Source organism: Aethalodelphis obliquidens, unplaced genomic scaffold, assembly GCF_003676395.1.
Source record: "Aethalodelphis obliquidens isolate GAN/ISIS:26980383/991018 unplaced genomic scaffold, ASM367639v1 scaffold11, whole genome shotgun sequence".
Lineage (NCBI taxonomy): Eukaryota > Metazoa > Chordata > Mammalia > Artiodactyla > Delphinidae > Aethalodelphis > Aethalodelphis obliquidens.
In genome coordinates, this window is record NW_020837955.1 from 20099945 (window position 1) to 20115200 (window position 15256).

Sequence of the window (15256 nt, forward strand, 5' to 3'; positions counted from 1 at the left end):
AGGCATATTTTCTGAACTTTGTTGGTACCTGTCCTCACTTCTGTGCTTTGCCAAGTTTCTTCAATTGTACACATGCCACAATTTGGATCTAAACAGGGTTTCTTTTGTAGACCCTGCCCTAAGAGTCAGCAGAGGGAGGTCTCACTAGATAGTCAGAATGAACTCTTTTGTAAATATGAAGCTGGAAGTAGACAATCCTAATAATAACCCATGACTTGAGCTTTACTGCTTCATTCCAGTCTCTGTTCAACTGCTGATCCTGCAGTTCCCGTAAGCACAGCTCCCACTGAGGTTAATGGGAGTGTTCTGCGAATGTAAGTTTTGTACTTCATCTTCTGCCGAGTGAGCCTTGCTTGTCTTGGATGGTTGACCGTCGTCCCGATCCCCTTCCCCAACAGGCCACACTAGTCCCTCCTTTCATGTAGCAGAGCCGTACAGCAGTGACAGGCTCCAGGTGAAGGGAAAATCAATTGAGGACAGAAGTGTTCTGTCCGTTGTCTCATATAATAGCAGAGTGCCTCCTATATACTGTCCAGAAGCCAGAGAGAGTAAAAAAGTAGAATGGTGAATTGATGATGTTCTGGGTGCTCTGTAAGCCAGACTTGTGTCCTCTGACTTTGCAAACTAGGCTGAAAGCCGTTAACCTTCTTCTCATTCATGGAAGGAAAAGTGATGCAGGAGACAGAAAGCAGGTGTTCTTTCTAGATCTGACTCTACTGCTGAATTAGCTACTTGCCTCTCGGAAAATCATTTGTCCACTTTGGGGTTCGCTTTCTCCAGCTGTAAAATGAGGTTTTGAACTTGGCATACTCTAAGTTCCCTTCCAACTCAGACACAGACTTACAGGTCTAGATTCTGGAGAGGTTACAGAATTTAAAAAAATTGTTTGAACTAGTTGCCCACATTTATAAACCAGAAGGTTTTCCATAACATATGAATTTCTGGCTTCTCTTGAAAAATTGGCAACATGAGCCCTGCATTTTGCACAGCTGCCATGGCCCCAGTGAGTATTGGCTCCCCTGTTACACAGGGCGTGTCCCTTTAGGCACCGTCCCTACCCAGTCAATGTTGCCGACCCCTGTAGGCTTTTTGAGTTTGTGGCCCCATTTTAGGACTAGAATTAGCACAGTGTCATCAAAATTAAAAGTGAGGGTATTTTCCCCATTATAGTTCAAATGATGGCAGGCCTATGGCTTAATCTATGACTCTGACTTACATGTTTAATTCATTACAAGCAGAAGCCAAGAAGGGCACGTGGAGCTTGGCAGGGATGCTCACAGGAGGGAACCAAAGAGCACTGGAGCTGCTTATGGTAATTTGACATATAACTCAGAGCCTGTTTGTGTTAGGTGAGGCGTCCTGGACGGTTTATTCTCTGTTCTGAGTTAACAAGCTTCCATCACCTCCCTTTCTTTGTGAATAGGAAATGAGCATCCTCAGGAAAGCAGAGCCTCAAAATGTCAAGTTGCTCGGGAGGAAGGTTTGCACAGCAAGCGCAGAAGGATTGGTATGGCTTCTAGGCTTAGTAGTTAATCTTGTATTAACTGTCCTTATTTTCTTTTTCTTATTAACCTTATTCCTTTCAAGGGACCTAACTAGGGAAATGTTGTGAAGGAGGTGTTTTTATTTTTGCTTTTCAATCATGTAACAGGAGCCCATGAGGCAACCCTTTACAAATGGTGATTTCTCATGGTAAAGAGGAAAATTCATTGCTTCGTGTGCTATTTATAAACCATGCCAAATATCCCCAGTTGTTTCTTTTCTGAAGAGAGCTCCCCTATGCCTCCCTCATAATGCTGATTTTTCAGAGGAGAACACTGAGGCTGATTTTAAATGACTTGCACGGTGGGAGTACAGTCTAAGACGGGTTAGAACCAAGACTACACCTAGCTCTTCTGACTCCTGGCGTACCCCTGCATCAGAGGGTTTGTCCTTGCTCTCCTTTCGGGGATTCCCAAATTTTAAAATATAGAATTAAAAAGGGAAATAATTACTATAAAAGTAAAGATAATGGTTACATCTAGGGTAGAGAACATGTGTGTGATCTGGAAGGGCTATATAGGGGTTTTCTCAACTAGGGGGTGGCTCCCGTTACCATTATAAACAATTACAAAGTGAACATAAGGGGCTTCCCTGGTGGCACAGTGGTTGGGAATCCGCCTACCAATGCAGGGGACACAGGTTCGAGCCCTGGTCCGGGAAGATCCCACATGCTGTGGAGCAACTAAGCCCATGCACCACAACTACTGAGCCTGAGCTCTAGAGCCCACGAGCCACAACTACTGAGCCTACGTGCCACAACTACTGAAGCCTGCGCATCTAGAGCCTGTGCTCCGCAACAAGAGAAGCCACTGCAGTGAGAATCCCATGCACTGCAACAAAGAGTAGCCCCCGCTCGCTGCAACTAGAGGAAGCCAGCGCACAGCAGCGAAGACCCAATGCAGCCAAAAATAAATAAATTAAAAAACAACAACAACAAAGTGAACATAATCTTTGCCTGGGACTGTCCTAGTTAGCTTCAAACTAGGTTAATTACTGATAGTACCTTTTTTTCCACTCTCAAACAGGTTCTGTTTTAAATGATAAATTATGTGGTCAGCTACTATACATTTATGCTTTATGAACCTTTATATATGTTTATTATATGTCAAAAACTTTTTTAAAGTTAAAAAATATATATCCAGAAATCTGACCTATGTTCAGGGGGCCAAGGCCCACCTGGGAAACCTTGTGTTTGCTCTAAGAATCATGATTACTGCACAGACCACCGTGGCCACAGCTGCGATTCAGGTGTGGACTTCCAGAGTTGGGGGTTGTGGTGTTCCATCTTGGTTTTCTGGGGGCTTCTGTGGCATGAGATAGTCGTCTCTGTTTGTTTGTCCTATATGTTGCTGGAGAAGTGGTGTATCCCTTAGTCATAGTTGTGAAAGTCAGTCAAGATAATATGTGAGAAAGTGCTTTGTAAACTGTGAAGATTTTTTTCTACATGGAGTGGTAGGAGTTCCCTAAATCCAATTGGCAGGCAGAGCCTCAGCATCGCTGCACTGGCACCTGTCAGTTAATCTTCTTGTAATACAGCTCCTCTACTTAGAACATTCTATAGCTCCTGAAGAATGAAATCTAAACTCCTAAACTTGGCATTCAACCCACCCCAACCAACTTTCCAACATTATTCTTGCTGTTCCTCTTCAAGGGCCATAGAACCAAATTCAAGCATATGGTGTTCTAAAAATGCTGCTCCCTTTCCAACCTCATCTCACACTTTTCTCTCCAGTAGAATGCCTTTTTCCTCTTTCTTCTCTCTCAATCCCTTTTTCTTGGACTGAATATTTGTCCCTCCTCCTTGCATTCATATATCGAAGCCCTAACCCCCAGAGTGCTTGTATTTGGAGATGAAGCCTCTAAGGAAGTAATTAAGTTACATGAGGCCATAAGGATGGGGCCCTGATCCAACAGGATTAGTGTCCTTATAAGAGATACCAGTGAGCTCTTGCTCTCTCTCCATGTATGCACTCAGAGGAAAGGCTGCTTGAGGACAAAGGGGTCATCTGCAAGTCAGGAAGAGAGCTCTCACCAACAACCGACCTCACAGGACCTTGATCTGGGACTTCAGACTCCAGAACTGTGAGAAAATAAATTTCTGTTGTTTAAGCCACCCAGTCTATGGTATTTTGTTAGGATAGAGCAGACTAAAACACTGGTTCTTTGAGTAGCTTTTTCATCTGCATATCTACAAATGTCTCTATTCTAACCTATTTTTAGTTCCTCTGGGATACCTATTTGTTTATTTTAAATATCTCAAAGACCAACTCAAAGACCATGGAGCTTCCCTCGATTCCTGCATTTTATTTTGTATTTCTTTTTAAGACATTCGATGTTCTATCCTGCACTATGTAGTTATTTAGTACATGTTTGCTGACCTCCTTACTAGTAAGTTTTTGAGGTAACCTCTGATTCAATATTATAGCTCCACAATGCCTAGTACAGCGCCTGGAGCTTATTAGATACACAATCTATATAAGTTGAATGAGGGAACAAATGAATGAAAAAGAAAAAAAGAAATGGGGTGAGAAATAAGACACAAACTTAAAGTTTAAAGAGGAAGCAGAGGGGCTTCCCTGGTGGTCCAATGGTTAAGAATCTGCCTTCCATTGCAGGGGACTTGGGTTCGATCTCTGATCAGGGAACTAAGATCCCACATGTCGCAGGGCAACTAAGCCCGCGTGCCGCAACTACTGAGCCCACACGGTGCAACTCCTGAGCCCACGCACCTCAACTAGAAAGCCCGCATGCAGCAAACTACAGAGCCCACGTGCTCTGGAGCCAGCGTGCCACAACTAAGACCCGATGCAGCCAAATAAATAAATAAAATAAAGATTAAAAAAAAATAAAGAGGAAGCAGAGAATTGAGATGTGGTATTAATAAGTGGGAAGCAATAAGTTAAATCTTCAGTGTAGTGGTGTTTCAAATAAAACAAATAGGTATCTCAGAGGTACTAAAAATAGGAGAAGAATTCTTTCCCACTGAGGTCTGGCATGTTATTTGTCTATACATGGAGATCTGACTAATTATTATAGTAGAAGTTTTGCTCCAGCTCCAAACAATTTGGAAAAAAGACCATAGGAATGAATTCAGCTGATATGGGAAAACTGGCATTTTATGACTAGAGCCATAATCACAAATTAGAGCTCTGGTATCAGACCCAGGGCTCAGAATTGGACATTTAGGATCTGTTCTTTTCCCTGCAGTCTCATCCCTAGTTACCATCCTCCTGTCAGAGTCTGCCTTATCTCCCACCTCTTCCTCACTCCCCAAATGTAGTTTTTAAATTTAGATTGTTGGATGGGCAATATTCACATGGATCAACATTTTAAAACCTAAAATCGCAACCTGGGTTGAGTGTTTTAGTCGCAATGATAAGGATAATGGAGCTCAGAACATTTCTTTGTCCAAGAGTGAGCTGGAGACTGCAACTGGGGTGGCACAGCAGTCAGAAAGAACACCCTAAAAGATCCTAGGAAGTCCCGCAGTCGCAGGGCCTGGCAGTCAGGAGGATAGGGGGCCTGGAGCAGGGCAAACAGTGGACTTGGAGCAGCAGAAGGATACTTCTTGGGGCTGCCCCATGGAGGTTTAGGAGGAGCCGGCTCCCTGGGAGGATAGTGGGTGTGGGGTGCTGTCCAGTGCACCGTGAAGGGAGGGGGGAGGGACCAGGATGGAGGGCGGAGAGGGAGGGAAGAGCTGGCAGAATGGGAAGTGGCAGGGGGCCACCCACCATCGGCAGGGATTCGCTGTCAAGGAGCTTGCACCCTTCTCAAAGGAGGAAGCTTTTGTCACAACTCTGTAAAAAAGCCATGTTTTCCCTTCTCTTTCTCCACAGTGACTATGTCCAGAAAATATCTAGCAAAGGAGGGAAATAGGAAAACCCAAAACAAAAAGCCTGAAAAAGAGAAGGCAAACTGCATTGCTGACTTTATTTTGTTTTGTTTGCCCTCTGTTGTGAAAAGTTCTCATTTGAGCTAAAAGAGTTCTATGTCTTTAAACAAGTGGACAGTGTTGTTTCAGGGGGAGCAGGTTTGGTTGGAGGGAAAGTTTGGGCAACTGGAGCATCACCCAGTTCCTGTTTTTCCTCAAAAGATCCGGTGCTTTGGTGAGATTAAAATGTCACTGTTGAAGCAATAACTTTGAATATTTTTCTACAACTAGGCATTTTTTTTCCGGGGGGAAAAGCTTTCTGTATAAAATTAGAGCTTTATGTTGAGAAACCAGATGCGTAGAGAGCCACTGGTTGTTACTTGCTATCTTTAAAGTCAAACTCTAAAAGTCTTTTAGGTCTGGATGCAGCGCCTTCCCAAATCTCTGAACCTGCAGACATGGGAGCATATTCCATGCAGATGAGAAAACTGAACAGGTACCCTTCCCCTTGAGGATCCAGTAAAGGATTCTAGCAAGAGAGGGTTGGTTAGGGAAGGTATTTGCTAGGAGGTTCTGCTTTACCTAAATGATGTGCTGAAGGTCAAAGTCAGAACCTACCTAGGATTAGACATCCACAGCAACCAGTTAGCAGTCTTGAGGTTTCTGTAGCCCTTTCTGGAGGTGAAACCTCCTAATCACGGGACGCCCAGGAAATTCCCTACATGGAGACTATGATGCCCCCCTTCCTACCACCACTGCCACTCAGGATGAACGTCAAATTCACACAGGGGACTGCTGAGCTTGTGTGTGAATGTGAACTTGGCTGGTTTTATATTGTAAATTGTCTTGATGGGTGCTTTCTGACATTTTGCTAGGAACTTCTAACTTGCTTCTAAATTGCTGAATGCCACACTTTCCTGACTGTTTTAGCTTTTTCTGAAATGCACAGGAAATGTCTGTAGGTTTGGCAAGCTTCTCCCCACCCCCATCTCCACACTCTTATTCCGAAAGTGTACATTCAGCATTTAAGAGCCTTTAATCATCTTCCCTCTTAGCTCCCTTACACACACTTGTACTCACACTTTTTATGAAGTTAAAACAGTTTTATTTTCAATCAGTTGACTTAGAAAAGGACTGTATCTATCCTTTGTCACATACCCCTAAAAAGCTCAACTTTTCTTCCAAACTTTGATAATGTTATTTTTATAAATGCATGCCGAGTGTGTGAATCAGGGTTTTTAAAATATAAACTTGTTTCTCAGATATAGCAGTATGAGAATTGTGGGTGGGAGAAGCAGCATGAGAAGCTGAAGGGCTGGAAACTAGATTGGGGGCATTATTTGAAATAATCAGAATAAAAATTCTTTCACTTCTTTAACATTCTACAAGTACTGCTTCAAGCATCTACCATTGTTCTAGGCCCTGATGATACAGCAGTGAACAAAACAGACAAAATCCTTGCCCTCAGGAAGCTTAAGTTCTAGTAGAAGGAGACAGATGTAAACTAAATTAAGGAAAATACAGTAGAGATGGAGTATAGGGAGTGCTTGTTCACAAGTTTATAAAGGTGGCCTTTGGGACTTCCCTGGTGGTCCTGTGGGTAAGAGTCTGTGCTCCCAATGCAGGGGGCCCAGGTTCGATCCCTGGTAGGGAAGCTAGGTCCCACATGCATGTTGCAACTAAGAAGTCTGCGTGCTACAACTAAGAGTCTGCATGCCACAAATAAGAGTCCACATGCCGCAACTAAACATGCCGCAATGAAGATCCTGCATGCTGCAACTAAGACCCAGCACAGCCAAAATAAATAGGTAAATGAATGAATAAATAGATAAATATTAAAGGTGGCCTTTGAACAATCTTGAAGGAGGTGGACTAACGTTCTATGCTGACATCTGGGGGAAGAGAGTCACAGGCACAGGAAACAGCTGCAAGTGCACAGGCTCCCTGAAGGAGCATCCCTGGAGAGAAGGAACAACAGCCAGAAGAAATCTGGCTGGAGCAGCAGGTGATGAGGTTATAGAAGAAAGTGGGTGGGCAGTAGCTCTTTTAGAGCCTTGTCAGATATTGTAGCTACCAGTGGCTTTTACTGTGATGAGTTGGGAAGCCAGAGTAGGGTTTCAAACAAGGAAGGGACAGCGTCTTATTTAACAAGACCACTCTGGCTGCTGGGTTGATAAGGGAAGGGGGCAGGTGTAGAAGAGCAGAGACCAGTGAGGAGGCCACTGCAATCATCTCTACTAGAAATTAATAAAAAATGTTTGATTGGTTTACATAAAGGGAAGAAAATGTGCTTGCAGAATACAAAAAAAAAAAAAAAAGGAAACAATTCTTTTTCAGATGTTTAAGTTGCAAGAAAAAAACCCACTTTGGCAACAACTTTGCTACTGCATCTCCTCCAGATACAGAATGGGCTTGGGAGTCCTAGGTCTTCAGGGTATTTTTCTCCTGAGTGACCGATGAACCTAGCTGGGTTTGGTCAGTGTGTTCAAGAATGAGCCTTTATGGATCTGCTTAGTATGTCTGCCCCTTCCCATTTCCCAAATTCGCCCGAGTCCCAGTTGGAAATACAGATTCCTGGGTCCTACCCATTCAGTAAATATGGAATGGGGCCAGGGACTTTTAGTAAGAAAATGAAGGGATTCTTAGGACTTGGAAGATGGGGAACTACTTTAATTTCCGCACCTCCCGCTCACCGTGTGGGGTTTGCGACGGACCTGGAAAGCGTTGCAGGGCGCCCGTGATACCGGCAGGTGGCGCCACCTGACCGTGAACTGCAGAGGGCGCTTGTCTCTTAGGGATGGGCGAGAGGCTCCAGCAGACCGGGTCTGTGCGGTGCTGGGGCCCACCGGCCACCGCTTATCCCGAGTGGAGAGGCGCGCACGAATAAATAAGGGGAGCACGGCCTGTGGCTCGGCTTCATTTTAGGGTACTGTGCATCTTAAGCCTCCCTAGTCGGCTTCTTGGGCTCCTGGGGCAGGAAGGCGCAGCCTCTCTGCACGGGCATTGAGCACGCGGAAGCCGGCAGCGTGGCGCAGCGACAACCAGCCGCCTCGGGCCGCCTCGGGACATTAGTCCAGCGGGGCAACCCAAGGGCCGGGATGTACTACCGAGGTCCCTCCGGGCTGTCGGACTCGCGAATGGCCCCTTTTCATTGGCAGCCGGAGGTAGGGCCCCGCCCCCTTTCGTACAGCTCTCATCTGTGACTGGCTCTCGGGCACCGGCTGGCCACACCTCCTCCCCTCGCACATACACAAGAGTCACGCGCCTTTCAGCTGGAAACTTGGCGTGCTGAGGAGGACGCTGGCCCTCGTCTCCCCACCCATTTATCTTGCCATTGGTTCGCGGCGCCGCTCACGGCCACGCCCCCATTCCAGCCCCCTGGCTGGGAGGGCGGACGCCCGCTCGTGATTAGCTAGCTGGTCTGCCTGCCTCTCGCAGGAGCGGCTGGTACTTCTCCCCCCTCTCCCGCCTCCCGCCAGCCTCGAGGTTCCTGAGCTGGCCCAGGCCGAGTCAGTGTCAGTCAGGGAGGCGGACTGCTGAGCAGTGGGTGCGAACACTGCGTTGCAGTCTCGCCCAGGGGCCGGTGCCTGCGCTCGCGCCGCCGGGTGGGAAGGATGAAGCCGCAGCTGGAGCAGCCACCCTATGATTGGCTGGGGCACTTGTGAACCCGAAGTAAAGATGGCGGGCGGGCAGGCAGCTGCCGCACTGCCCACTTGGAAGATGGCGGCACGCCGCAGCCTCAGCTCTCGCGGCCGGGGGGTCCTGCAGGCGGCGGCTGGACGGCTGTTGCCGCTGCTTCTGCTGAGCTGCTGCTGCGGCGCGGGCGGCTGCGCAGCGGCGGGCGAGAACGAGGAGACTGTGATCATCGGGTTGCGGCTGGAGGACACGAACGACGTGTCGTTCATGGAAGGGGGGGCGCTGCGGGTGAGCGAGCGGACCCGGGTCAAGCTGCGGGTGTACGGGCAGAACATCAACAACGAGACATGGTCCCGCATTGCTTTCACAGAGCATGAGCGGCGGCGCCACAGCCCGGGTGAGCGCGGGCTGGGGGGCCCTGCGCCGCCGGAGCCGGACAGCGGCCCCCAGCGCTGCGGCATCCGCACATCAGATATCATCATCTTGCCCCATATCATTCTCAATCGCCGTACATCAGGCATCATTGAGATCGAGATCAAACCGCTGCGCAAGATGGAGAAGAGCAAGTCCTATTACCTGTGCACGTCGCTCTCCACGCCAGCCCTGGGCGCCGGCGGCCCGGGGTCTGCGGGTGGCGCCGTCGGGGGCAAGGGCGGCTCCGGGGTGGCCGGGCTCCCGCCGCCCCCGTGGGCCGAGACCACCTGGATTTATCACGACGGCGAGGACACCAAGATGATCGTGGGGGAGGAGAAGAAGTTCCTGCTGCCTTTCTGGCTGCAGGTGATCTTCATTTCGCTGCTTCTGTGCCTATCGGGCATGTTCAGCGGCCTCAACCTGGGACTCATGGCCCTGGACCCGATGGAGCTGCGCATCGTGCAGAACTGCGGCACGGAGAAGGAGAAGAATTACGCCAAGCGCATCGAGCCCGTGCGCAGGCAGGGCAACTACCTGCTGTGCTCGCTGCTGCTGGGCAACGTGCTGGTCAACACCACGCTCACCATCCTGCTCGACGACATAGCTGGCTCAGGCCTCGTGGCGGTGGTGGTCTCCACCATCGGCATCGTCATCTTCGGGGAGATCGTGCCCCAGGCCATCTGCTCCCGGCACGGCCTGGCTGTGGGGGCCAACACCATCTTCCTCACCAAGTTTTTCATGATGATGACCTTCCCCGCCTCTTACCCCGTAAGCAAGCTGCTGGACTGCGTCCTGGGCCAGGAGATAGGCACCGTCTATAACCGGGAAAAACTGCTGGAGATGCTCCGGGTCACAGACCCCTACAACGACCTCGTAAAGGAGGAGCTGAACATCATCCAAGGGGCGCTGGAGCTCCGCACGAAGACCGTGGAGGACGTGATGACTCCCCTCCGGGACTGTTTCATGATCACCGGCGAAGCCATTCTGGACTTCAACACCATGTCGGAGATCATGGAGAGCGGCTACACTCGGATTCCAGTATTTGAGGGGGAGCGCTCCAACATCGTGGACCTCCTCTTTGTCAAAGACTTGGCCTTCGTGGATCCAGATGACTGTACTCCCCTGAAAACCATCACTAAATTTTATAACCACCCCTTGCACTTTGTTTTCAATGACACCAAGTTGGACGCTATGCTGGAAGAATTTAAGAAAGGTGGGAAATTTTGCTGTCTTTCATTGGCTTGCTCTTTCTCTCTCCATCCTCCTCCCTACTTGAGTCCTCTACCCTCAGAACAACCCCCCAAGGCGAATTGACCGGAATTTCTCTTCTCTTTTAATTGCAAAGTTGAAAGGATGGCATGGATTTGGGGATGGATTGAACTAGTAAGCGCTTCTAGGTTCTTTAAAAGCACAAGACTGCCATCACTTGCTTTTTCCCATATCAAAAAGCAGGGTTCCTATTTTCTGTGCATGGTACTCTTCCCCCCTGCAGTCTGGTCTTGAGAGGTCTGCTGCATTCATTGCCCGGATTCTGAGTGGGTAGATGAAAGTAGGGACCCGCTCATGCCGTGCTATGCCATTTGGTTGACCTGTACTAATTGCAGGCATTTGGAAAACGTTTAAACAGCTTTTCTAAACCCTATACAATCACTGACGTTTCAGAGATTGGAAGTGCATTTTCAGTAGTTTCTGTTCCTGGTTGTCTGGTGACCTGTGGGAGAGATTAGGGTCCGCTTTGGAGAATATGGTGTGGGATAAGCCAGGTATCACCAAAAAAATTCACTCATTTGGATGACTTGCCTTAGCTAGAAAAGAGGGTTTTTTAAAAACTAAAGCTATTCGTTAATATATAACTTGGAAAGACTAGAGGTAAGTTAACCTTTTATGAGGTTCTATCTTACCTAGCTTTCTTCACTATTTGTTTATGTTTATCTGACAACAAATAAAATTTCCCAAACCAAGTGTGGTTTTGGCAGAAAGCTTGGACCTTTAACAATGGGATGAATTCCTCTATTATGGTTTATTTATTTCTTGAGACTTTCTGGTTTAAAAGCGTTCTTTTTAACCTTGATCACCTGGTGCATTAAATTGAAGCATGTCTCCAAGTCACTGTTCACTGTTGCAGGGAGTTTTGCCAGGGAAGAGAAGTGCAGAGTGTGGTGTGCTCACCTTTCTTGCATCGTGGTATTTTTGGTTTGTTTTACCATGTAATGAACAGGTAAATAGCAACTCATACTATTATCACTGAAATTCTAGCTTTAAAAACGTTTCCAGTAAATAGCTAGTTTTGTTATTTGAAAGCCAAGGGATACTGAGTTTTTAAATTGTTATGATGCTGGTGCATGTTCATATATTATGTTAGAATGTGTGTGTGACCTTTAATGAACTGATAGTCCTCAAAGCTAACTCTTCCTTTTTCAAATAGGATTTTGATCACTGATAGTGGTCTGTCCACTGAAAAAGGTCATGTGTAAGTGGTGACAGCTCACTGGATGTGATGATTTGAACATAGAGTGTGTAGTTGTCCTAATTCCATTTTCTTGCCTGAATGGTGTCCTCTCTGGAACAGAATCACATTGCGGTAATTTTCAGATAAAGGAATAGAGCAGAATGTGCTTCAGAGATTGGTAATTTGCATTTAAAAGCATAAGGAGATTCTTCTGGATTCTTAAACAGTAAAAAGAAAATGTCCATTATCTCTAGGTGACAAAGCTTCTTTTGGGACGTCATTATTCTTTCACTACTAAATTGTTAATTAGAGCATCTAACCAGTCTCTTCTTTCATTTTGCTGCAGTATCTGTAATATAGAAAAATATCTTGAAATGCTTGAAAATGGCTTTGAAATACTTTATTTTCTTTCTGTTGCTAAATTTCCCAATATTGATACAGATAATATAGTCTATGTTTTTTTATTATTATTCAGAATTTTTGCATATCTACTGATGGATTGGTAGCACTGGTGTGTACTCCCTGCTGAAGTCTTTTCTTCACTTCTGTATCTTTTTTCACTTTGAGAATTTAGTTCTGCACCTTGCAACTCATTAATCCTTCCCCTAACTCAAAATTTCAAAATTTGCATTATTTTGAAATTTGTTTTTGATTGTCCTTGAACAGTTTTCCTATGACTGATTTATTTTTACTAGGAACTTTTTCCTCTCCCCAAATTACTTCTCACAGTATTTTCTTTGAAATGGATCCTTTAAAGATTGAATTGCTAATATTTTCCCATGAATTAAAAAAAATGATTTTATTCTTGGCTGCGTTGCATCTTCGTTGCTGCATGCGGGCTTTCTCTAGTTGCAGCGAGTGGGGGCTACTCTTCGTTGTGGTGCGCAAGGCTTCTCATTGCAGTGGCTTCTCTCTGTTGTGGAGCATGGGCTCTAGGTGCACAGGCTTCAGTAGTTGTGGCGCACGGGCTCAGTAGTTGTGGCTCGCGGGCTCTAGAGCACAGGCTCAGTAGTTGAGGCACACGGGCTCAGTTGCTCCGTGGCATGTGGGATCTCCCCAGACCAGGGCTCAAACCTGTGTCCCCTGCATTGGGAGGTGGATTCTTAACCACTGCACCACCAGGGAAGCCCTCCCCTGAATTATATTAAAAAAAAATGCACAAGATGTTATTTTTGTCTGTAACCAGAATGATGTATTCAGTTAAGAAGATAGTACAGATTAAAGGTACATTCAAGCTAGTAGCATATTAGGGAGAGTGGGCAAAGAAAGTTGGTTGCAAATGGGAAATTTAAGCCATGATCTTAAAAGGATAGAGTGGGTGCTTGTTACTGAAACTGTAGGAATAACTAATTTTTCACCTTCCCTTCATTGATCTTTTTTTGATGAGTTTGGTCACTTTCACCTTACTAATAACTGTTATTTCTTTCTTTTGTGTTAGTTAAAATATTTCACCTGATTATTTTTTCTTTTTCATTTTCTAATTCAATTATGAAGTTATGTGAACAGTCAACCTGCTGTTGTTTTTCTCTGTTGAGTAATGGTGTGTGGGATGGTTTGAAGGCTTTTTCTTCTTTTTCCTCTTTCTTCTAACAACACCAACTGTAACTCTACCAAACTGGTTAGATCCTTAATCCAGATCTCATTGAAAATTATCCTTTCTAATTAAACATGTCTGCACTGAAGCCTTTCCTGGATAGAGCTCTACATCATTAGTCTGAATTATTCTTTACTAAGGAGGGGGAAATTTTCTGTAGTGTGGAAAGAAATGAAAAGCTACCTTTATGTAGTGTATGTAAATGTCTTCTTTCTAATGATTAGAAGTTTTTGCCTGGCTGCCAGGAAACTTACACCTTTACTTGAGGTTGGAAGACAGTAATTATGCTAATTTTTACAGTTAGCTTACTATTATTATTGCCTGTTTATTTACTCTCTACCAGGTACAGGGCTTAGTGCTTTACATGAATCACCTTGTTTAAATCTGATAGCTGAGCAAAGCATCATCTCCATCTTACAAATGAGGAAATTGAGGCATACGTGAAATGATGTGTTCAAGGTCATTCAGTAGTTTGTTGATTTGGGGTTTTAACTTGGTCTGTGTCACAGCCAAACCTGCCCTCCTAACCATTCTATTATGCTGATCCCCTTGATCCTGATTTTACATTTCTGTTTTAATTGAATGTGAGGTTTGGTCAACGCATTGCCTCAGGGCTTGTTGAGAGCAACAAACACAGAAAGGTATTTAGACATATATATGGCCTTAAACCCAGTGCTTCTGTGATGTTGTACCTAACGGTTGGTGTCCCCACTTTCACTGTTAAATCAATTTTTGGCCTGTATGACCCTAAATCTAAACAATTCCATTTCCACTATTTGCAGGTCAAGCGTCAAGATTCACTTTGACAGTGTTTTATGCTAACACTGGTGTTTGACTAATAGCTAAAGTATGTAGTCATGTTTCACTCTTAGTCTCATATCTGTTTGTGTTGCAAGGCTGACCCAAACACAGTTTTGTGTTTCAGTCTTGATTTTATTTACATCTTCTGTAGCCACTTATGTGACAAATGGTTGCCAGTGAGCATCCTGCACAGCCCTGCCCCGCTGTGGTCCACGCCATCAGTCTTTTTCTTTTGTGAGTTTTATAGTTATTTATAAATCTAAAACAGAGAGTAAAAGTAAATCCCACTAGTGGATTATGAGAATTTTGGAAAAACTGTCTAAAGCAACGTAGTGTAGAGGAAGGAAGAGTTAAATAAGGTTGCTACCTTTGTGTGCAGAAAGTGCCCTGGACGCTCTCCCTATACCTGACAAAACCTTCCTAACAAAAGGTAGTGGTCTCTGAGCCACCCAGTTGGTTGTTTGTTTTGCTTTGTTTTGTTTCTTTTAGCTTTGTAACAATTGCATTCCAGTATTGCAGAGCTCGCTGTTTCATAGCTGCTAGAGACAGGTTGTTTTTTAGCTTTTTTAAAACTAGGAACAGGTAAGCTCATCAGATAATGTTCTTTAAGGGAAGAACGCAATGTGTAGTTTTCACTTAAAACATTTGGGGTACAATTCTCTCTTCCTATAACACAAGTCTTTCCATATTAATGTGCTGAAAGTTTAATATTTAAAACTTCTTTCCTCACCAAATAAAGTGTTCCACTTGCCTAGAATCTAGGAGGATGTCTTCACTGATGTTTAAAAGTACGAATGGTGTTGATGGTGAAGGGATGGATGTATTTGTTTCTTTGATCTTGTATGTTTATTAACTTTTTGCAATAACACATGTGATACTGTTATAATTTTGCATATTTTTAGAACATCATTTTGAAACATCCGGATAGTATAGAATCAGAGCTGGAAGG

At 45.2% G+C, this 15256-nt stretch overlaps 1 protein-coding gene across 2 annotated transcripts in view; it reads left to right on the plus strand.

Annotated features, from left to right (window-relative positions):
- Positions 1-8550: 8550 nt before the first annotated feature.
- CNNM2 (cyclin and CBS domain divalent metal cation transport mediator 2) overlaps positions 8551-15256 on the plus strand; it is a 140124-nt gene continuing 133418 nt past the window's right edge. For both annotated transcript variants that reach the window (XM_027112476.1, XM_027112477.1), the window contains exon 1: positions 8551-10676. In XM_027112476.1, coding sequence (XP_026968277.1) covers positions 9056-10676 — 1621 coding nt within the window. In that variant the 5' untranslated portion in view covers positions 8551-9055. The remainder of the gene's footprint in view (positions 10677-15256) is intronic.